Raw genomic sequence first — 24,188 nt, 5'->3', positions numbered from 1 at the left:
TCACTGAATTTGTGAGATGTATAGATTAATGTTTTTAATCAAATATAGATAGTTTATAACCTACTTTTTTCTCATGAAACCATACATTCCACAAGTTTGAATTCCTTTTGATATCCTATGTGCAAATAAACAAATAAGATTAAACACTGCTTCCTGCATACACTAAAAATGCATCTGTAGTTTTGTGAGATCAGACCAATGGGAAGCATAGATGTCTGGCTCCTCTCAGCAGAAGGAAGTGAAAGATCACTCACCACATTGTCCACTACAGTAGGAGTCAGAATTATGCCCCCAGACCCTTCTCAGAAGATTGCCTCCTGACTCAGATATTTTGCTTTGGTTTATAGGCTGGGTGTCTTTAATTCATCTAGAAGTAACTGAAATACATGTGGGAAATATAAGAATGGCCTTTTCTACCATTCAGCTTTGTCAACAATTTTACAATATGAATGGCTTCTTTCAAAAGTATTTTTCCACAGAGAAGTATAACTTAAACTCTATTTAACAAATGGTGATACATTAAAAGATGATGCACACAAATCTGTTTTACATCTTCTGTACTATGCATGGACTCATCACGGGTAAGTATTTTTTGTTCACTATACTATCACTTCAAAGATGGCAACTGCTGCCACCCCGGCCCCAAATTGGATGTCTTATTACCTGAGTTCAGAATTCCTGTTTATTGCTGAATCAAGTTTTATGTTAAAAAATTTTCAGACTTATTTGGAAATCCTAGCAGCTGATGACAAATGGGTGCATACATTCGTTTTCTGGGGGCAAACCCATAAACTGGGTAGCTTAAATAACAGAAATTTACTGTTTCACAGTTCTAGAGCCTAGGAGTTTGAAGTCAAGGGGTTAGTGACTTGTGGATGGCTGTGACTTGTGGACGGCTATCTTCATGTCCATATGACATTTTCCTTGTATGTGCTCATTTATGTTTCTTTGTATTTTAAAACTGTTCTTTAATGAGTTGCATCATCTCTGAGTTTGACAGTGTGTCAGGTCAAATCCACTACGGAGCCTCCCTAGTGAGTTTGGCATTTCAGTTATTGTACTTTTCAACTCCAGAATGTCCCTCTGGTTCTTTTTTTTTTTTTTTTTTAAGAATTTTCTTTTTATTGACATTCTCTATTTGATGAGAGATGTGAACATAACTTCCTTTACTCCTTTGCCTGGTTTTCTTTAGTTCTTTAAACGTATTTAAACTGGATGCTCTAGACTTTTTAAAATCTGAAATCAGGGCCTTCTCAGAGTGTTCTACCACCTCTTCCCACTCCTGCTGCCCAATTTCTTTGGATGTCTGCTATTTTTTTCTCAGTACAGAACTTAGATAACATATTGTAGCAATCTTCACCTCCAGTTTGTGTGATTTCAGATAGCTTGATTTTTCAGTGCAGGGGCGCTCTACCACTGAGGGGGGGTCTCACTAAGTTGCTAAGACTGGCCTTTGAATTTGTGATCCTCCTGTCTTAGCGTCCTGGGTCGTTGGAATTATAGGCATATGCCACTATACCTGGCACTTGATTATTTTTATGAGGTGACTTGCCTGGACTATTTTAGTGAATCCCCCTCAATGTGACCTCTCAGACACTGCTCCCCAGGGGGCCTTGGCCATGCTCCATGTAATCCTTAGATAACAGTAGGCTCTTTTAGGCTCTTTGATTACTCCTTCCCTTGGTCTGTTAAGAGGGCTTTTTCTGCAGGTATAACACTGAGTTAGTTGGGCTCCTCTAATTGCAGGCTAATTGCTCTATTGTTTTTGACAATATTCTGGATCATAAATTGTCCCACAATCCAATCCAATAAATTTGAGCTATTTTCCAGGAATACTTTTTGAGGCCAGTCTTTGAAATTTGTTCTGACCCTTGGAGGGCTCTTTATTGTTATTACTGGAAATTGAATCTAGGAGGTACATCCCCACCCTCTTTTAATTATGAGACAGTATCTTGCTAAATTGCTGAGGTTGGCCCCAAACTTTAGATCCTCCTGCCTCACCCTCCTGAGTCACTGGGATTAAAAGCATGCACCACTGTGCACAGCCCCTGGAGGACTTCTCTTAGCAGACTCTTTCCCTAGTTTTCTATGGTAGCCTAGTTGGTGCAGGGTTTAGTTTGTTGCTCTTATGGATCTGCCAACTCCTTCTTTATTGCCTACTACGATATGCCCATTATTTTTTCATGCATCCTTAGGCTTGAATTTCCCCACCTTCTGTCCTAAATAGGACCAGTTCCTTAGGGACAGCGTAGGAGCTCTCTTTTCTTGTGGCCTCCCTCTTCCATTCTCCACTGGCCAAGTCACTCCAGAATTGAAGACTGGACAGTTGCTTGCTTCACTCTTTAAGGACACTCTGGCTTTATAAGCAAGGTGCTAAGCCGGGCTGGCCACCTCTGGTCTCCTTGGCATGGCATTTCTGTTGTGAAACATCCCTTTATAGAAAGTGAGGTGAAGGTAATGGTGTAGGAGCCTCCACTTTTGAATGAGTCAGAGATGGGAAGGTGAACGAAGCCCTTGACTATGTGGCTTCACTCCCCTGTAATTTAACCTCTGTGACACAGAGTATGTAGACAGGATGAAAAATTCTGGCAACCTATCCTGTTAGGGAGACACTGTGGTCCTTGATAGGGAGCTGGGGAGATAAGGAGCTTTATCTTTTAGGTCACACCTGCTTGGTGTCATGCCAAGCTGGAGTTGAGGGGAGAGACAGCAGCTAATCTGGGGCTGAGGGACAGAGAGAGCCATAGACCTTGCTGCTGTTACCAAAATTTAGGTTTTCTTGGATAAATTTTTTTTTAAAGATAGACTTTATTCAGAGAGAGAGAGAGAGAGAGAGAATTTTTCAATATTTATTTTTTAGTTTTCGGTGGACACAACATCTTTATTTTTATGTGGTGCTGAGGATCGAACCCAGAGCCCCACGAATGCCAGGCAAACGCTTTACCACTTGAGCCACATCCCCAGCCCAATAAATATTTCTTTATTTGCTATATACCCTTAGGACAAATTATAGAGACTTTAAGTAGTTGTTGTTGTAGTTTTGTAAAGTATTCACCAGTTAAGATGGATCCACAAAGCTACTCACTCCTCCATTCTGGAAGTGAGAATTTTTGTAATAGTATTATATTGTGGATTTTATTTACATGTCTGCTATAGTTTGAATCTCGAATGTAACACAAAGGCACATGTGGCTTGGTCTCCCAGCCTGTGGTACTGTTGTGAGGTGGTGGAACCTTCTGGAGGTTTTGCCTAGTTGGAGGAAGTTAGGTGGGGGGGGGGGGGCGGTGCTTTGGAAGGGGATATGGGACATTGGCTTCTTACTCTCTCTTTGCTTTCTGGCTAATGAAGTGAACAATCCTCCACCATGCACTCCCACTATAATATACTGAGATGCCACAAACCCAAAGCACCAAGGTCAACCAGGGACTGCAACCTCTGATATCATGAGTCAAACACTTCCTCCTTTTAAGTAGCTTTATCTCAGATATTTGTAAAATAACAGAAAGTTGACTAACACAATGTTCTTGATAAGTAACACTTTTCCCCACTACACCATCCTGGGCCATTTGCACCAGTTCACACCTATTTTCCCTCCCTGCACTGTCCCCGTGAGTTGTTTTCTAGGCTCTTATGCTAGCTGGATTCTGGCTGACTTTGGCCAATGGGAGATTCTGAAGGAAGAAGAAAGGGAGAAGTCAGTGATTTCTCCCTTCCTTTGTCTACCTTAGGCTTCACCAACTGCAGTTTTTGCTCCAGTTCTGGCCAGGCCAGGCCAAGCCTCTATGGCTTCCACTTTCACTGGGTAATGCAGTACATTCTCCTACCTGAGAAGGCCTTCCAACTGAAGGATTAAGAGTGGCTTCCCACATTGTCCTTCCTGTCCCTATTACCTCTCAACTCTTGTCCCCTATCTAACCAGTGCCCTGCAATAAACTCCTTCTGTTACAAATACCTAGAATGGTGTCTATTTTCTGGTTAGACCTTGACCAAGACACCATAGTACTCCCTTTTCTCTTCAATCCTCTATTTATTCTGCTATTTTCTATTTTTCCTTTTTTGGGGGGGGTCAGGGGGTGGGGATGGAACCCAGTACCTCACATATGCTGGAAAAGTGCTCTACCACTTAGCTACATATATCTCCAGCCTCTTTTTCTTCTTATTCTAAAGTTCTTCATATCCTTTAAGTACTAACCCTTTATTACTTTTTTTTTTTGGTAGTTGTAGATGGGCATCATGCCTTTATTTATTTATTTTTGCAGGCAGTGTTAAGGATTGAACCCAATGTCTCATATTAGGCGGGAACTCTGCCACTGAGCCACAACTCCAGCCCATAACCCTTTATTGATTTTATGTCCTGGGAATATCTTCTCTTAAGTTTGTTATTTGTCTTTTCATTCTTCTTTACGTTGCATTTTGATGAACAGTTCTTTAATTACATAATTTAGTTTTCAAATTCTCTTTCTTGATGGTTTGTGCTCTTTGCACCTTAAGAAATCCTCCCCTGAACTTCCCTCAAGAACATATTCTCCTAAATTCAAAAGTTTCTTAGTTTCATCTTATACATTTAAGTCATAAAATAACTTGAATTTACATGAGTTGGGTCCAATTCCATGTGAAAAGTCTTCCTTCTCTTTATAGATCTTCTAGTTCTACATACTTACAGGATATATTTCTGGATCCTATTCTGTCCCATTACTATGTTCTTTGTTCCTGAATTACTGTTTTGCTACCTGCTATAGACTAAGAGTTTGTGCTGCCACCACAATTCATGTGTTGAAGTCTAATTCCTAATGTGATTAGGAAGTGGGATACTTAAGAAGTGATTACATCATGAGGGTGGAAACCCCATGCATAAGTGGTGAAGGCATTCCTCTACCCACTGTCTGACAGGGTCACAGCACGGGGGATGCTGTGGCAGGGCCACACCATCTGGAAACCAGAAACATGGGGAATGTTAAGTGTTTTGTGTATGATACTCATGATATGGATAATAGGGCATATATCAATCAATAATAAGAGTACGTATTGCCTGAGATTGCAGGAAAACTCCCAGAATGAAACTAAGGATACATTAAGACATGCCACAAGGTGTGTTTCAATATCTCTCAGGATACAATCAATAGTGTTATTCCTCAAGAAATTTACGGGAAAAAGATTGCAAATCGAGGTTCCTGAGGAAAGCTTAACAATTTACATTAAGCCCCCAATTCTAAAGCCACAACCTCTGCAACATACACTCCCCCCTTTGCTTTACACAGGAATTTATGATGAAAATGGGAAACACACAGTTAATATAAATGACAAATGGGTTGAGGTGCAAAGCCTGCCTTTTAGTTAAATATTACAAAGACATAAGAATTGGTGTGCTTTGACCAAGGATCAAGAAAACTCAGTAAGAAAGCAGTAAAATAGGTCATATGAAAAAAGGAAATTACCTTGGAAATTACAAATAAAATAATGTAAAATTAACATAGATATATTTTAGAGGCACTTCAGAATAGTAGGCTTTTAAAGTAATAGACTTTCACTATTTTAAGTGTGTTTTACTGGGATTTTAGTTTAGAAGTAAGAAAGTTTACCAATAATCATAAGTATGTTTTAAAGTTAAAGGTTAATGAAATAAAGTATGCTTAAAGTGAATAACAGGTCAGGAGACATGTAGTCTTGTTGCCTAGACTAATACCTAGTGATTGAGGTAAAAACGTAAAAGCTTAATCATGATTGACTAAGATTATAGAAAAATATTTTGAGGGGCTGGGGTTGTGGCTCAGTGGTGGAGTGCTTGCCTAGCATGCACGGGGCACTGGGTTCTATGCTTAGCACCACATAAATGTAAAATAAAGATACTGTGTCCACCAAAAACTAAAAAATAAATATTTTTTAAAAAAGAAAAATATTTTGAACAATGTACTCATTATCAATGTATGTCAGAAAAGATTGTAACTCTTGAAAATTATGTAAATCAAATAAGTTTAGGGCTTTGAAGCTCTTCATTAACAACCTAAAAAAAAACATGTAAAAAAGATATAAAAATATATTCTTCTTTCACCAATGCCACTACTCCTTCAGGACCCCTGGATCCCCCGACGGGGCTGGACCCTGGCACATAGGATTAGTGCCCTTATGAAAGAGACTATACAGAGATGTCTCCTGCATTCCACCTCAGGAGGACACAGTAAGAAGATGCCAGGAAGAGTCTTACCAGACACAGAAACTGCCAGTGCCTTCATCACACACTAGTTGTTTTCCAGAACTGTAAGAACACATTTCTGTTGTCTATCAGCCACCCCCAGTCTATGGCAATGTATTAGAAGAGCCTGAACAGACTAAGACACTGTCTATATTATAAATTAAAGCTCTACACAAACCTTAGTATTTGGCAGGGTAAACCCCCTTACCTTGTTTTGTCCTAGATTTGTCTTAGGGGTTCTTGATCCTTTCATTCTTCCATATCTGCCCTGATACGTGTGTGTGTGTGTGTGTGTGTGTGTGTGTGTATAAACATATTTATATATATAATTTGATCTTGAAGGTCTCATATATCTTAGATTTGTTTCTAGGTACATTTTTATGTTATTATAAGTGCCTTCTTTCTAATTAAATCTTTGAACTGGTTGTTGCTGGTATATTAAATTACAAATTTTTTGTACATTAATTTTCCAGCTAACAACCTTGTGAAATTCTCTCATTTTATTCCAAGACTTCAGTTCTACTGGATCTTCTACACAGTTGTTGCCAATAGACATTAAATTTTATCAAACCTTTTTCCTGCTTCTTTTGAGACCACCACACAATTTCCTCCTGCCACCTGTGCTTCTACCAATACTGCATTCCTGGTAAGTTGAGACACAGGCAGGCAAAAGGTATGGTTGCCTGCCTGGCTCTCTTGGTATAACCAGAGAGCTTAAAGTCTCAAAGGGTAGCCCTGTTTGCAGTGCATTTAAGCAGTACATTAACAATCAATACGGGAAATGTCTAACTGATAAGCCTGAGGACAATCCCACAGAATCCTGCAGAACCCCTCATGGATAAGGAACTCAGCTGAGGGTGAGTATCCCTCCAAAGAAGGGAGGCCCAGAGTCCTGAGAAGGCCGTGTACTGGAAGGACAGGGACCTTGAGGAGACAGGCCCAGATTAGACTCTGAGAGTAAAGACCACATGGGACTAAAGATGCCAGCAGTAAGTGGGAGTACAAAATGTCCCCTGCTACACAGAGTGAGACCAGCAGGGCAGAGAACAGACAGGCAAGGTGGAGTATATTTCCTATTACACTAACTCCACTTTAGTTAAAAACAAATCTGTGAATGTTTTAATTGCAAAATCAAATGTGCTAATTTTATAATCCAATAATACATTTTAAAATATGTAAGAAAAGATATAAGTTGGCAACTAACTGCTGACTGGGTTACTTGATGTCCAGAAAAAGATGATATATTATTATTGTGGTTCAGGTTTGTTCATAGTGAATAAAGGATGTTTAATTTCTGTGGAGAGCCATTCTCACACGTGACTGGGCAACTCCTGATTTGGGTCTGAGGTGCTCTGGCTAACCTGTGTCGGAGCTTTCCTGGCCCTCTCCTGGTGCGAGAGCCTGTCTGTGTGGGGGTGTGACTGACCACTGACCCCGGGGGCCAATCACTGACTCTGACCTTGGAGTGCGGGGGAGGGGGGGCCCCCTCAATCTTCATTGGATGGAATTCTCCCCTGAATTTCTTGTTCCCCAATAAAAGGCTACTCCCTGGTGTGCTCCCCCTCTCTCTCTCCTGCTAGCCCTCAGTAATTCTTGCTGCCCTACTGAGTGGTTCGAGGTGGGAGCCAGAGGGGGGAGCCGTCTCGGACCTGGTCATAGAAAAAGGTAACTGAGTCTGTGTGTTTTATTTCGATCTCGCTAGTAACTTTTATGCCAAGAACCTCATTAATGAAACCAGTGTGCTGGTCGCATGGTGGAAATTTCTCTTCTATAAATTTGACAAAGCTTCCTGTGGCAACTACCTTTCAACATCATTACTAGATCTCAATTAAATCATTATTGAAATGGTCATAAAGATTATTTGCCTATTCAAAGATTAAGCAAATGGAAAAGAAAACAACTGTGTAGAAAAATGTGTCAATTTCAAAAGTGTGTTGCTCTCATCTGAAATTTCCTAATGTCATCTGAGACTATTCAGATTTACCACAGCTTTGAAAAGTAGACTGGACAGTTCTTTCCAGAATAACTGGTATGATTGCCTCACTGAAAATTACTTGACAAAAGTAAGGAAAAGATGTGAGAGCCAGATAATGTATTAAAAATCTTAAAACTCCAAAGCATTGTATTTGTACTCAGTTACCTTTTTGATTGTGCTTATGCATTAAGAAATTTTAAAAATGCAAACTAAAGCATGCCTAGATGTTAAGTAACTGTCAATCCCTACAACAATTCTGTAGCTTAAAATCTCTCCTTTTTCTACGAATGTCAAAAATCCACATTATTTTTTCACTTCAAATGTGACAAAGGATTCAGTGAGGAAAAAAATCCCTTCCACACTCTCTCCCCTACTTACTTACGCTACCACAAAGTAATCATTTCTTGTTTGTCCTGATAAATATTTTATGCATATCCAAGGAAACATGTATTATATATACACACCCCTCCCTTCATACCTGCTGTTTTGCAATTTAACAGTATATTTTGTAGCTCAATTCATATAAATATATAAAGAAATGGTATATAGTCATGTCTTGCGTTACATTGTATGGTTAATTACATGTACCATAATTCAGTTGTAGTTTAGTTTTTCTTTTCTGGGATGAATCTGTAAGCAATAAAAGCTCTTTAAAGATGCAATAACCATAATGCTATCATCACACTTAAAAGTTAATAATTTCTTAATTCACCTAACCAATTGATATTTAATGTTTGCATATCAAACTTTTAAAAATGACTCTTTGAGTCAGAATCTAAATGAGGTCAACATATTGCAATGGATTGATTCATCTTTTAAGTCCCAGTTAATTTGTAGGTTTCCTTTCTTTTATTTATTAAAAAACCAAGGAGTCTTGCTATAGGGTTCCCCAGTCAGATCTTGCTGATTTGGATTCCTGTGGTGTGGTTTAACATGTTCATCTGTTCTTTCCAGTTTCTATACATTAACAGTCCAATTTAGGGACTTGATCAGATTTGGATTGTATATGCTGTGGTATGTGTATGGGTGGGGCATGAGTGTGGTTTGTACGTGTGTTATGTGTTCACAGTGTGTTCTTTAATTAGGAGGCACACCACGTCTGGTTATCTTTGTGATCTTGGTACAATATTTTTTCCTTGTTTTCTTTTCTTTTTCTTTTTTTTTTAAAGTGCTGGGGCTTGAAGGTTTGAACACAGGGCTTTTCGCTGTGCTAATGCGAAAAGCCCCCAAAGTTTCTTTTTTGATGGAGAAGTGGTAACTAATTTTGAAACAGAATGTCCTGTCTTTCAGGAAGAGGTTGTGGTTGATGACTTCAGCGATACACAGGTGCAAGGTTGAGCAATTACTTTGTAATAGAAATAACATTAGAATGACAAATTCCATACCCTTTTCCCCCCTCAAAAATTGAACTTTCTACTCGATCAATTTCTAATTGCCACACACTTCACATTTCCCTCGACGTATCATTTCCAGAACGCAACGAAAAAAAAAAAAAACACCTCAATGGACAATTTGCTATTAAATATCAAACAAAACTTGTCCCAGCAGCCAATTATTAACGCCAAAGGGCCTCAGGTCACGGTGGAGCTGCAGCACCTTGGGGTACTTACCCACCCCACCCCCACCCCCACCGGCGCTAAGGCAGCAGCCTCGTCTAACTGGAGCTTTATTCTTCCTTTTTCACCTTTTCCTGAGTGCGGACGTGGGCACCTGCAGGGATTCGAAGTGCTCCGCGAGTCCCAGAACCTCAGAAGCCGGCGGCCAAGAACCGTGGAATCCCGGTTCCTTGCTTGGGGCCTCGGAGTGCGGCGCCCGGAGGCAGCCTCTCGCCGGGAGGCCGGGGGCGGGCCGGGGCGGGGTCTTGGGGCTCCGCCCCTGGCCGCGTCTCGGACGCTGCGCCTGCCCGCCTCAGACACAAGCCTAGGAGCTGCCGCCGGCGCAGTCGCTTCGACAGATCCCGGCGGGGAGCGAGAGCCGAGACCCAGCCCGTGAGCCGCCGCCGCCGCCATGGGAAGCCGCGTGTCCCGGGAAGACTTCGAGTGGGTCTACACCGACCAGCCCCACGCTGACCGGCGCCAGGAGATCTTGGGTGAGGACCCGGAGCCCCGTTATGTGCGTGCACGGCCTTCCGCGCGGGCCCTGCGCGGCCGAGGGCGCCCGAGGCCCGTTACCAGCCCGCTTCCCGCGCGTCCCGCCGAAGCTCCGGCTTCCTGCTCTTCCGCTGGCGCTGGAGAGGCCGGGGTGAGGCGCCGGGCCCGGCTGCGGGCCCAGGAGCGCCCGGAGGCAGGGGGTCCCTCGCGTCCTCGCGCGTTGCCGGTGCCTTTCCGAGAAGAGGCGCGGGCGCGTCCCCGAGCGCAGGCGCCCACGCGGGACCCCAGCCGACCCGTTGGGGCCGAGGGCCCCTGGGCCACCCCTGGCCATCCCTCCAGCGGGAAGATCCTGTGCCCTCTGTGGGCGCGGTTGCTGCCGCCTGCTCCCGGGCGAAGCCGGCGTGTGCGGTGTAGGGCGTGGTCCTGCGGCATCCCGGGGCCACTTGAACCAAGTCACGTGGTCCAGTGCCGAGGGCCGTCAGGGCGAGGGACCGGCACCTGACCCTATGACCCAGGGTCTTCTCGGATCGGATGGGTCCCCGTGTGCTTTTCCTACAAGCCTTGGACGCAAGAAGGGTAGAATTCATAAGACGTTTTTCATCCATCCCGGTTTTGTGGATGAAAAGACTGAAATATGGAAGACTTGCCAAATAAACAAGATGTGCAGCTTAGCCTGCTGGTTTCCCAAATGATTGCTAATTTAGGCCTTTTAGGCCAAACTAACTAGGCCTTACCCAACTCTCTGGAGTATTTGGGCCTTCTGTGTCAACATTTTTTTCTTATCCCTTGCAGGCTGCTCTTAATGATATGTTAGGCACTGGGTTAAATGCTTTACAAAAATGAAAAACCAGAGTTTAATCCTCTCTCATAGAAATTTGAATAGGTCTGTAGTTTAAGTGATGAGTTAATGCAAAAAGGAGGATTCTAATCCGGTTTAGATTACCTTCAAAGAATATGTTTTTTAATTTTTAATAATTCTTGAACTAATGGTTGGAGAATTCTCTCATATATACAACAACTATTTCCCTCGTTTTTCTTTTCAACATCCATTTGCCCAGTGAAAAGAAAAAATCAAGATCCTTATTTTTGCAGGAGTATCTGAAGTTAGATGTTGGAGTTTTCACAGATAAGTGATGGTAAATTCCATTGAAATGGTTTTTGTTGTTCCCCCCTTCCCTTCCTGGTAATCAGACTCAGCTAGGCAAGTGCACCACCACTAAGCTACAGCCCCAGCCCCTACAATAGATTTTAAAAATTGAGTCACTGATAGGAGCTGAACTTTTTAATTTTTTTGTAGTTGTAGATGGACAGCATGCCTTTATTATATTTGTTTTTTTTATGTGGTACTAAGGATCGAACCCAGTGCTTCACATATGCTAGGCAAGCGCTCTGCCACTGTGGTGCATACAGCCTGACTCTGGAAGCTGAACTTTTACAGTTGCTTATTAGGGGTAGTACTTTAAGTAACTGAGTTTTTAGATTTCTTTCTTTTTTTAAATTAAAATGTATATTTCTCAAATAACTTACACATACTTGATATGAGAATGCGTATGTTACATTTTTTCTGTGTCTTGTCTAAATGTCTCATAGGAATTAAAAAAAAAAAAGGACGCGGTGGCTATGGCTCAGTGATAGAGCACTTGCCTTGCATGTGGGGCACTGGGTTCGCCACTCAGTATTGCATAAAAATAAAATAATGGTCCATCAACAACTAAAAAAATATTTTTTAAAAATGACTCCCAAATACTGGAATTTAGTTATCTATTCAATAGTCAGAAAATCAAGGAAGCAAGAAGGTGCAAATTGATGCAAATTTCAACCAAAAGCTTTTTTGTCCCCCACAAAATTACTATCATTTGAACCTTTTCAGTTGAAAGGACTACATATTTCTCAATGAAAATTCATTTCCAAGCAGGTGATTGGAAATTCTTCAAGGGTGGGAGATGGAATAAGCTTAGGAAAAATAAGAATCTGGGGATTAGTTTAAACTTTGTTTAAATGAAAAGAGATATTTCTACAATTTCAGGGTTTGAGGGGGTAGGGAAAAGCATATTAGACCATAGACATATTTAACAATCACCTCTATATAGTTTAAATTTATATTTAGAGGGCTGAGGATGTTACCTCAGTGGTAGAGTACTTGCCTAGCTTGCAAGAGGCCCTGGGTTCAATTTGTAATACCTCAAAAACAAAACAAAATCCTGAAGGCTCGGGACTAGATCATTATCAGTGGGTCAAATAAGAATAAGTCACAAGTAATGCCTTCTTTACTTTTTGTACTTTCATAGGGAAGCAATTTTTTAACAAATTTATTGAAATATTAACCACATAAAACTCACCCATTTAAAGGATAAAATTCATTCTTTTTAGTATACAGTTATGAAATTCTCCCTGTCATCTAATTTTAGAACATTTCATTATCCTAGAAGAGGCTCTGAACCCATTAGCAGTCCACATCTGTTTCTACTCCTTTCCCCAGTAGAAAGCAATTTACTTCTGTCTTGATTGATTTACCTAATTGGGACACTTCTTATAAATGAAATCATACAATGCTTAATCTTCTCTGAGTGACTTCTTTCACTTCCTTTAATATTTTTGGACAGTATATCATCCTCTTTGTAGCTAAATAATTGTCTTTTTAGGGATATACCACTTTTTACTTAAGTTGGTAGGTGTCTGGGCTGTTTCCCTTTTTCAGCTATTTCATATAATGCTGTGAACATTGATGTGCAAGTTATTGAATGGATATGTTTTCATTTCTTTGGGGTAGATATGTAGGAGTGGAGTTGCTGGGCCATTAGTCATTTTGAAAACTGCCAAAAGGTTCTCCAATTTACACCATTTTACATTCCCACCAGCAGTGTATGAAATTTCTAGTTATGGCCTGGTGTTGTGGCTCAGTGGTAGAGTGCTTGCCTAGCATGTGTGTGGTACTGTGTTCCATCCTCAGCACCATATAAAAATAAATAAATAAATGTATTTTGTCCATTTGCAACTAAAAAAAGAAAAACTTAAAAAAAATAGTTCCAGTTTCTCCATATCCTCATTATTGCCTCTTTTTTAATTTTAACCATTCTAGTGGGTGTGAAGTTGAATCTGTAGTTTGTTTCTGTTTTTTCCTACTGACTAATTATGTTAAACATCTTTCACCTGCTTATTAGCCTTTTGCATGTTTTTTTAATTTTGTTTGGTTGCCATGCTGGGGATCAAGCCCAGTGCCTTGCCCATGGCAGGCAAGCACTCTAGCACTGAGCTATACCCCTAGCCAAGTTTTTTTATATTCTGAATACAGTTCACCTATGAGATAGATGATTTGCAAACATGATTTCCCATTCTGTGGCTTGTCTTATCATTTTTTTGATGATATCATTTTCAACAGAAGCGATTTTGATATATTCCAGTGCATCTATTTTTTTTTCTTTTGTCACTTGTGCTTTTGTTTTAGTATATAAGAAACCATGAAAGTTGAGAAGATTTACTTCAATGACTTCTTTTGAGTTTGACCCTTTTCTTATAGTTAGATCTGTGATCCATTTTTAGCTAATTGTTACATATGGCCTAAGGAAGGGGTCCAACTTCATTCTTTTGGGTGTTGATTCCAGTTGTTTCACCATCATCTGTTGAAAAGATTATTCTTTCTCTCCATTTCCTTATTTGGCTTCCTTATACTACTGACTTTTTAAAAAAATATATTCTTAGTTGTAGATGGATACAATACCTTTATTTTCTTTATTTTTTTATGTGGTGCTGGGGATTGAACCCAGTGTCTCACACATGCTAGGCAAGTGTTCTACTACTGAGCCACAATCCCAGTCCAGAACTAACTGACTTTTATATACTGTTACAGCTTTGTGAAATTTCATTACAGAATTACTTGGGGTTATTTGTCTGAGAGAAATGTGAAATTAAGTTTCATGGTTTTAAAATACCTACAGAATGTATATTATGTTCTATCCTTTGTCAAATGTTGATTTATTTTATAAGGTTAAGATGCTGAAGATCTGTAGAACATAGATAAAATATTTAATACAAATGAATACATCTATATTTGGGAGTAATTTTTCTTGCATGAATATTAAGTTGTTGTGTCATAGTATTTTAAACTTTACTATCAGAATATTCTCTTTCCTTGTAGTAGGTAAACATTTGGTAAAGTCTTGAATAGAGGGAATATTATCATTTGGAGATGAAAATGTCTAGTTAATGTGTTAATTATAATTCATGAGTAACTAGGTACTTTTCTACATTCCTGATTTTTTTTTCTTACAGCAAAGTATCCAGAGATAAAATCCTTGATGAAACCTGATTCCAACTTGATATGGATTATAATTATGATGGTTCTCACCCAGTTGGTTGCATTTTACTTAGTAAAAGACTTGGACTGGAAATGGGTCCTATTTTGGGCCTACGTCTTTGGCAGCTGCATTAACCACTCAATGACTCTGGCTATTCATGAGATTTCCCACAATTTTGCCTTTGGCCACCACAAGGCACTGTGGAATCGCTGGTTTGGAATGTTTGCCAATCTTCCTATTGGGGTTCCATATTCGATTTCCTTTAAGAGGTATCACATGGATCATCATCGATATCTTGGAGCTGACGGCATCGATGTGGATATTCCTACTGATTTTGAGGGCTGGTTCTTCTGTACCACTTTCAGAAAGTTTCTATGGGTTATTCTTCAGCCTCTCTTTTATGCTTTTCGACCTCTGCTCATCAACCCCAAACCAATTTCTCATCTGGAAATTATCAATACTGTGGCCCAGATCATTTTTGACATTATAGTTTACTACGTTTTTGGAATTAAATCTTTAGTCTACATGTTGGCAGCATCCCTGCTTGGTCTGGGTTTGCACCCAATTTCTGGACATTTCATAGCTGAACATTACATGTTCTTAAAGGGATATGAAACTTACTCATATTATGGGCCTCTGAATTTACTCACCTTCAATGTGGGTTACCACAATGAACACCATGACTTCCCCAATGTTCCTGGAAAAAACCTCCCACTGGTAAGTAAAGGACTTGATGCATATTCTGATTTCTGATTAGTATGTAAGAAAATTAGTTTGACTTGCTTATTTTAAAGAGTCCACTATATTTTGTCAATCTAAGCTGCTCATCAAAGAAGGGGGAGAAAAGGGAAGGATGTAAATGCTGTGTCTGCCAGCTTAATTCTACAAAGAGTTAACTATCCTTACGCTTAATTTCTGAATTTAGGGTTCAGAAATGTTGAAAGATATATATATATATATATATATGTAATTTGGAAATAGAAAACTAAGTTCCTTGTGATCATGATCACTATTAAACCAGTGCTAAGACTTGTTTAATTTATGATGAACAGATAATCTGGATAATTGGTCTGCAAAATTAATGGACAACAGTTTCCAATACCATAATCTTTCTTAATCAGGAACTCTTTCTTTTGACCAAAGACTTTGTTTATTGTACTTTTACTGTAATACTATGGTTTTGCAGGAAAATGTCGATTGGTGATACATGTTGAAATATCTAGGGATGATATATTAGGGCTAAGTTGTCACATAATTTCTCCACCTTTCAAAAAGTTCAGAAAAGAACAAAGTGTGTGGGTTTATTAGATATAATACAGTTTTCATAGTACACAGAGAGAAAGCAGATTCATAGGGTTAATCAGTGGTAAAACAGGTGAGGGCACATTAGTGTTCATTTTATACTTTTTGACTTTTGAATAGGTTTTACATTTTCAGAATAAAATGCATGGGAAAAAAATTAGCACACAACTGCCTGAAGACAGTTTGAGCCTGTGCTGTGATGCAGTGTCATGCGGGTGTCATGCTGACCATATAGTGGCCTGAACAGAGTGTGCAGCCTTTGTTTGCCTTTTCTGTGATTAGGAAAGTGATTATTATATAATTTGTTAAAAGGAATGTGGTTTAAGAAGAAAGCCAGTCACCCTTTGGACAGAGGGGGTTTTTTTCAACATAAACTGATACTTTCATTTTTCTAGAACAGTTCCAGAATTGAAAACTTAGTTCAGTCATCACTTGACTTAAGGCCCAAAGTACATCTCTGACTATTTACTTCCCTTTCCCTTTCATGATGTCTTCTTATTCAGTTATCCCTAGAGTTCACTTGTCTTGCCTTCCCTATTCTATGCTGTGGTGTTGAGGAATATCTTCTTTCCTCAATAACTACCTGATATTTGCTGCATAAATTATAGTAGTTACACTATATATAACTATTGTATGGTTAGTAAGTATTCAATATGAAGTGTTTTTTTTAACATCTATATTAAAATCACTCATATCATTTCCCCCACTTAAAGTATACATTTCAGAGATTTTTAGTATAATCAGAGTTGTGCAGCTATCACTATAATTAATTTTAAAAAGTTGTTATAGTAAGATTTTTAATTTAATATCTTCATTTTTTTTAAGTTTAATTTTCCCTTATTTTTGGTGAGCTTTGCATGTTTTTCCATTATCTCACAACTCTATAGAACACATACATAGACATCCAGAGATTTATTTTGTTAGCATTTAAATATAACTAGACACATTGGCTAATAAATTCTCAGGTTTTTTAACTCCTAATATTAAAGAATTTATTGATTTTTTTCTTATTGTCTTTGAAACATTTACAAATTATCAACTTTTTATTTTCATTATAATCATAATATTTCAATATGATTTGTTTGATTGCAGTGTTTGTATTCAGTGTCTAAATTGGCAGATATTTTACATTTTGGAAAGATGGTATCTTTCTGTTCTATTTGATGGTATCTTTCTGATCTAGCCAATAGTGATCACTAAAATTTATTGAACATAAATTCACTGTGGATTATGATCAAGGTTTATTTATACATATGTGTGGACTGTAGATCATCCTTGTTTGAAAGAATTTTAGGAAGTTTGGAAGGACTAGGAACAAGTTACCTCCCCTTGGAGGGGGATTTGATATTTCATCCTTTTCTGTTTTGTGTCAGACATTCACCAGTCATCCTTGATAGGCCCTAGTGTAACACTTGCTATCATCTTGCTGTATTTTGTCCCTTCCAGGTGAGGAAAATAGCAGCTGAATACTATGACAACCTCCCCCAGTACAATTCCTGGGTGAAAGTACTGTACGATTTTGTGACGGATGATACAATAAGTCCCTACTCAAGAATGAAGAGGCATCCAAAAGGGAAGGAGGTACTGGAGTAAATATCACCACGGCCAAAGGAATTCCTCTCTGAAGTTTTATAATAGCTGACAAAGTGGAATTTTTGCTGAAAACTGAAGATCAGTGATGCTTAGAAGCTATCATGACACAATTTCAAACTAGGATCTTCCTGCTGTTAAGAAACTAATCTTGGGCTGGGGATGTATCTCAGTGATGGAGCACTTGCCTGCAGCATGCCTGAGGCCCTGGGTTCAGTCCCTGCCATCAAGAGACAATAGAAGCAGCAGCAGCTGCTACTCAGGCTTCAACAGGCAGCCTTACCCCTTCATGCTCAGCTTTACTCACTGTATTGTCGTACCTAGAGGATCTTCACCCATTTCTGTCATTTTGTAAACATATCATAAAGAGTATTTCTAGTGTGTTATTTTCACTATAAAGTTTTACTTTATTAAAATAGCTAATGAACTGAGCTGTTAATCACAGTATATTAGTATTTGTTGCATTTTTGTATTTTTCTGTCTTTATAATATGGTTACCTGAGTATTAGGGGGAACTTTCATTAAAATTTCACTCCAAAAATAATAATTTAAAAAGGCTGCAAGTTCGTACAGTATAAATGATTGAGATGGAAATGTTGCCGAACTACTTAAATTTTTCACTGTTGTACATGAGACCTCAGTTAGATTCTGCTGAATTCTGTACAGCCTACTCATGAATAAAGTAGTTACTGAACTTAATGATGGCCAGCATCCAACTTCCCTTCAGATGTACTGACACTCTCACACATTAGTAATGGCTTAACTGATAGTCTTCCATGATCTTCATTCCAGGGGAAACTGATTGTAGGCTGATGGCAGGTATTTAGTATAAGGAGCCAGTATCATGGGCTATTAGACCAGCAGTCCTGGTTTTCTCAGATGGGTCACTTGGGGTGAATATGGTATAATATGGGAAACTATTATTAAAATATATTAGCTAATTATGGTTTTATGTAGTGGAAGGCAACTCCCAGGCAGCTAAGTGTGAAGAGAAGAATCTTCCAGGGACTGGCAAATGTGCTTTACAGTTTCAGCCCACAGTGCTTTGCTTTCCTTTCCTGACTCCCTAGCAAGGGAAATTCCTAGTAACATTGAATCTGTTGCTTAAATAACCATTGATCTAAAGTATAGAAGGATAATAGAACCAACTTTGCAATTCAGATTTACTCTGTCACTAAAAAGGTATCTGTGAAATATATCCATGGATTTACTACTACTTTTAAACAGACTGTATTCTTTTGACCCCTTGATTCCTCTCACCTGTAGAACTCTAGCCTAAAACTCCCAAATCTCCTCTGAATTCCACTACCTGCTAGATATAAAATACATGATCATCCCTCCCCATAATTTCTGTTTCCCTTACATTATCACTTTTTGCTGGTTAGACATTTCAGAGTTCTAGCAGGCCTACCTAGTCTGGCTCCCATGCCAGCTCAGTCCATTCTTTAAGAGATCTGCCAGTTGGGGCAGCAGGAAGGCTGAGCCCTGGAACCTTCAAGAAATTAAGCTTGAGGAATCATGCTTTCACATGCTTCACACTAGCTCGCAGTTCTGGCTCATTCCTTCTCTTTTCTGGTCTGATAATCTTGTCTCAGGGCTCCAAGGCCTTCCCTGGACCATCTCCACCCTACAGCAGGTACCACTTTTTTGGACCCTGAGGACCAATGATTACCTCCTCATCTTGTCTCCAACCACACTGTTTTGTAAATAGACAGTTTGTCCCCCCCCCCCCCAGGTTTCAACTCTTCAAGGGCTGAGGGATCTTCTGTAGTTATGTTCTTAAAGCTCACATGATCAGTGCTGGCCTTGGAGTAATTGCTTGATAAAGGAATAAGACCAGCAGAGAGTCTTTGAACTTGAGAAGTTTTATCTAAAACAGCCAAAACAGGGTTTGTATAACCTTCAGGTAAGTATGATATATTAAAAACAACAGACATTTCCTGAGAATTCTTACTTTTCACCTACACCAAGTGTTTACCTGGAAGTCTCAACAATTCTATGATGTATTAATATCTTCATTTTGTAGATGAGAAAACCAAGGCTAAGAGAGATTATGTAACTGGTCCAAGGTCACACTGAGTGCATTGCAGAAACAGAATCTGAAAATCACACCGTGACTCCAAAATCAAAACTCTTGACCAGGCTCCCCATGGCTTGTCTAGTGAGCCTGCCCAGGGAGTAGCAAAGAAAATCTAAAACGTGTTCCATTACCAAATTGGTGCTCAGTCCACTTTTATGTTCTGGAGAGATGTCTCTGGTTTTAACAATGTTTACCAATCTAAAATCCTAATATGAAACATTCATGTTTAAATCCTTAGCAAAGTTGCATTTATTCATTTTGTAGATTCTTTATCAAATGTTGCATTAGAGAGTGAGGACTCAAAGTACGATCCCAAACCAAGGAGCTGGGCAATGCATATTCCCATTCAGCAGAATTCAGTAATAAGGGACTTCACAAAATAGGATTGACACATGGCTGGATCCAGTGCTTTGTCAGTCAGTACGTACAGAATGATAGTATTCTAATCCTCCATCCTGACAAGCTAGCTATTTTTTTTAAATATTTTTTTTTAGTTGTAGATGGACACAATATCTTTATTTTTTTATTTGTTTATTTTTATGTGGTGCTGAGGATTGAACCCAGTGCCTCACACTTGCCAGGCAAGTGCTCTACCACTGAGCCACAACCCCAGCCTCATGACAAGCTAGCTATTAACCTCCACACTTTCTATGTGGAGATGTTGCTGAAAACTCAGTCCTTGTCGCTAATGCCAGTCCAATAACGAGAACACAGTTGTATGGAAAAGAAAAGGTTCATTGCTTTGCTAGCAAAGGAGAAACACAGAAGACTCCTGTTCAAAACACTGATTCTGCCCATCAGCAGGAAGGGGTTTTTAAAGAGGTGATTAAGAGAAAATGAGGTTAGGGAGGAGAGATCAGAAATAGAAGAATAGGGAAAAGAAGATCAAGGAGGAGAAGGTTAGGGAAAAGATGAGGGAGAAGAAGTTTGGGGAAAAGAAAAAAAAGTTTCAAAGCCACAAGTGAACCCCTATTATGGAGGAACTGAATGTCCATCTTCTGGGGATTAACCTGAAGCCACCTCTGTCAAAGCTTACACTGTTCTGCTATAATACTTGTCCCGCTGACTTGAAGAGCTTTCACAGGACAAGAAAATGTGCTGTTTCTTGTTAGGCAAATCTTCCTGGAGCCACAGTCATTTGGAATGAAGCAAGAACAGTCTGATGACCTAAGGCTGGGAAGGCCCTGAGAAAACTACCCTCAGAAACCCAAGAGTGTTAAGGTACTTTCCATACTCAGTTCTGAGGACCAGCATGGCTAAAGCCTGTAGAGGAAAGAGCAGGCAGTGAACCATCAGGAGGTGAGGCCTGAGGCTGATGAGCTGAAAGCCCTGAAGTGGCTACAGTGTCAGCAGTGAGTGAATGGATAATATTCCACTATTGCCATGTATGAAATAAATAAATAAAAAGAATCGGGGGCATCATCCAAAAAGGGACACCTTTGCTTCTGCCAAGTTTCATCTGTATTGGCTGATGGCTCAGGAAGCCAGTAACTGGACTCCACCCAGGGGAAGTTTCAGGTGGCACTGAGTGGACACCTCACTGTATTTCTGAAGGCAGTGGCTCTCACAAACGTGAATTGACGAAAAGACCCAATGCGAAGGCAAAGTTCAGTTAGGGGATCCTTGGGAACTGTGGCTGGGTGGGGCTGCTAGTATAAACAGCACCTTCTGGGAAGGAAGGTGGAACCCAAGGAAACACAAGGTGCCCTTATATCACAAGCAGACCATTGGTTAGTAGGCACACATCTCTGTCTTTGCAGTTCCTGAGGGAAAGGACTGAATGGACGCTGTGTGAAAGATGGAAGAATCCAACTGCCAACAGTGAGATGCTAAATCCTTGTGGAGCAGCAATCTCCAATCCAAGCAGGGCCTCTGTAATCCCCTCCCCTGTGAACTTATTCTCAAAGGCTGCCCCAAGAGACCTTTGGGGAGAGTTTCATAAGACCCAGAATGACCCTTCATTTGTCCAGGTAGTGGTGTGAGCCTCAATGAGCAGCTGAGAATTCTTTTGGCATAAGAGGGTGTCACCCTCTCCACCCAACCCCTTTTCCTTCCCATGCTGAATAGTAATCCCCCTCTTGGCCATAACCACACACGGAGAAACCTGTTTCCCCTCCAGGCTGGGCATTCCATATGCCAGAAAGTGGGTTCCTTTCTATCTTCTTCAGAAGAAACACACTCATGATCTCTCCTATTTTTAAGCTCATGTCTGCTTCAGCACCAACAAGGAGAAGGCCCTGCCTGCTCACACAGCCCTATTAGAGGCTCCCTGTCCACACTAACTAAGCTCTGAATCCCCACCTCTCAGGCCTAAGTTCTTCCCTCTGCACCCACCTCTGCTTCCCAGAGTGTTGTCCCTGGGGAATCTTCCTTACACTTCACTATCCAAGGATTCTCCTCAACCCAAGGGGTCAGAGGCCCCAGGAAAGCACCCCAGATCATGAGGGGATTACTTTACAGAGACTTGATCATACATCAGTCTGGCAACTCCTCACAATCCCCGCCACAAACACTTTGAGAACTCTTTTTGAGTGAAAAGAACTTCAGATTCTAATTTAATTCTAACACCCTTCAATTTTGTAATAGCAATTCTTTATTTCCTGTTACCTTCTCAAAAATACATATATGAAAACAAGTCAGGTCATCAAAAATCAAGACTAAATGACAAATTCAACCCACATGAATATTGCCCCTCAGGCCTCATATCCCTGATGTTTTCTGTGTCCACAGGTTTGCTTTCCCTCAGGGCACCTGTTTCTGTCCTTGCTCAGTCCCAGCCCAGCCCTGGGGCCATCAGGGGAGATTTTGACTGCTTAAAGCAGTCTGCAGCCCTTTGTTTCCACTAGGAGTCGATGAGAGGGTTAAAGGAAAATCTCAGAAACCTCAGTCCTTTGGGAAGTGAGTTGGCCATTAGCTCATCAGCCTGGACACTCAGGAAAGCCCCTAAGCACTCTGTATTAATACATCCATATTCCTCTGATTCCTGTGTTATTTTTTCACGGGCTCAGGAACAAGTATAATTATGTCTTAGGAAAATAACCTTTCTATTTCAATCCAATTTAGTATCTTTATCTCCTTTTAAATCGCACAAGGTTAAGTACATAATCATATCACCATTTAAAGGAAGAAAAAACTGAGACTCTGAGATGTTAGGTTACTTGCCTTGAGTTGACCAGCTTGATCTCAGGTGGAGGCCTAAGCAAAACCTGAACTGAACCACCCCTATCCTAAGTCTAAGCACTGGCCACCACCCGCTTACACCATCTTCAATTTGTGGTCCACAAAGAACTTCTATTTATGTATGCAGTGTGGGGTTGGGCAATAATGTGTCCAGGTGGGAATTAAGAAGTCTAAAGTTTCAGTCAGAGATGGTATAATTGGGAGAATATTCTGTGGTGAGGGCTGGGCCCCTTCACTCCTGTTGTCTCCCCACCGTCCAGGAGACACAGTGAGCTATTTCTTGCAACCAGCTCAAGCCCATGGCTGCCATAGAGGAGAAGCAGTGACATTGCTCCAGGCCTGTTTAGACTTGGCTGCCCTGAAGGTTACCTTGGCTTTGGAAAAGTTTGCTGAGTAAATTAATAACATAAGCAAGGGTGTAGAGAGAACTTTAACCTACCTCACAGACTTATACAATTAAGAAGACAGACTATTTTAGGACTAAAGGGCTATGTACACAAGTGTGCCAGCTTATCCTCAGAGAACCGTAACTGGGGACTAATGAGCCTGATGGGGTTGCTGCCCTGTGCCAGGCACTGTGCTAGTCTTCTTTAACTTTTCAAGCTTTATTATTTGATTTTATTTTTTTATAAAGAACAGAAATTTATTCCCTCACACTCAGGAAACTGAGAAGTCAAGCTTTATTTAAGTGCAATGATCCAGGAAAGATATTAGATCTCATTAAAGACAGCCACCTCTGTGGGCAACACATAGTCCTCAAAAGGTGTGATCTGCTCCAACTTCGTCATTTTCACCATCTCCTTCTGAACCAAGTGGGTGGCTCATCAAATAGATGAGACCCAAACTAAGTGGTCGGTGTGAATGCTTCTGATACACTGCTCTAATTTTACCATCCCTATCTCATCAGGGTTTCACATCTAGTATGATGGAATACTGCTAAGCAAGTGCAGGTTTTCTGTCCTTCTTTAAATCATAACTGTGCAGGGCATTCTCCCCTTAGTCTCTTTGCTTCTTTTACTTTTCTCCTCATCATCAGAAATAAAAAGTTCAATGTCACCCTTATCTTTTCCCATCCATAGTTACACTTCCTGTGGTGTCTTCTACATTGGCATGCCATAACTTGCCCAAAGCTGTCTTCACTCCTGATGAGTTGACCTGTACCTTTTCATAAGATATAATATGATTATACCAATGTAGGGCATGACACAAGTCAGCAGACAATGGTCTGGGGACTTCTTTAAATACTCCCCCATCTGCTTGTGAAGGCATATATCCCTCAATGTAGCTCTTGCTGGCCAGGTAATCAATGAGCACCAGTGGCCAGGAAGGCTTTTTAGCTCTTCTGAATCTATGTCTCTTACTGGGAACTGGATTGGGAAAGAGTGTAAGAGGTCAGCACCCAGAACTAAGGAAAAGGCTCTATGAAATGTTTAACCCTCACACAGGTATTATCCTCATTGTGCAGCCAAAGAGACTAATGGGAGAG

General features: G+C 40.3%; 1 protein-coding gene across 1 annotated transcript; it reads left to right on the top strand.

The window, feature by feature from the left end:
• The first annotated feature begins 10,067 nt into the window (after positions 1-10,067).
• Positions 10,068-17,886, top strand: Degs1 (delta 4-desaturase, sphingolipid 1). The gene is made up of 3 exons (XM_026407142.2): positions 10,068-10,254; positions 14,525-15,267; positions 17,299-17,886. The coding sequence occupies exons 1-3, from the start codon at positions 10,173-10,175 to the stop codon at positions 17,443-17,445; spliced, it is 972 nt and encodes a 323-aa protein (XP_026262927.1). The 5' UTR covers positions 10,068-10,172; the 3' UTR covers positions 17,446-17,886.
• The last annotated feature ends 6,302 nt before the right edge of the window (positions 17,887-24,188 follow it).

Source organism: Urocitellus parryii, chromosome 9 (assembly GCF_045843805.1).
Source record: "Urocitellus parryii isolate mUroPar1 chromosome 9, mUroPar1.hap1, whole genome shotgun sequence".
NCBI classification, from domain to species: Eukaryota; Metazoa; Chordata; class Mammalia; order Rodentia; family Sciuridae; genus Urocitellus; species Urocitellus parryii.
This window is presented reverse-complemented; position numbering and strand designations above follow the sequence as displayed.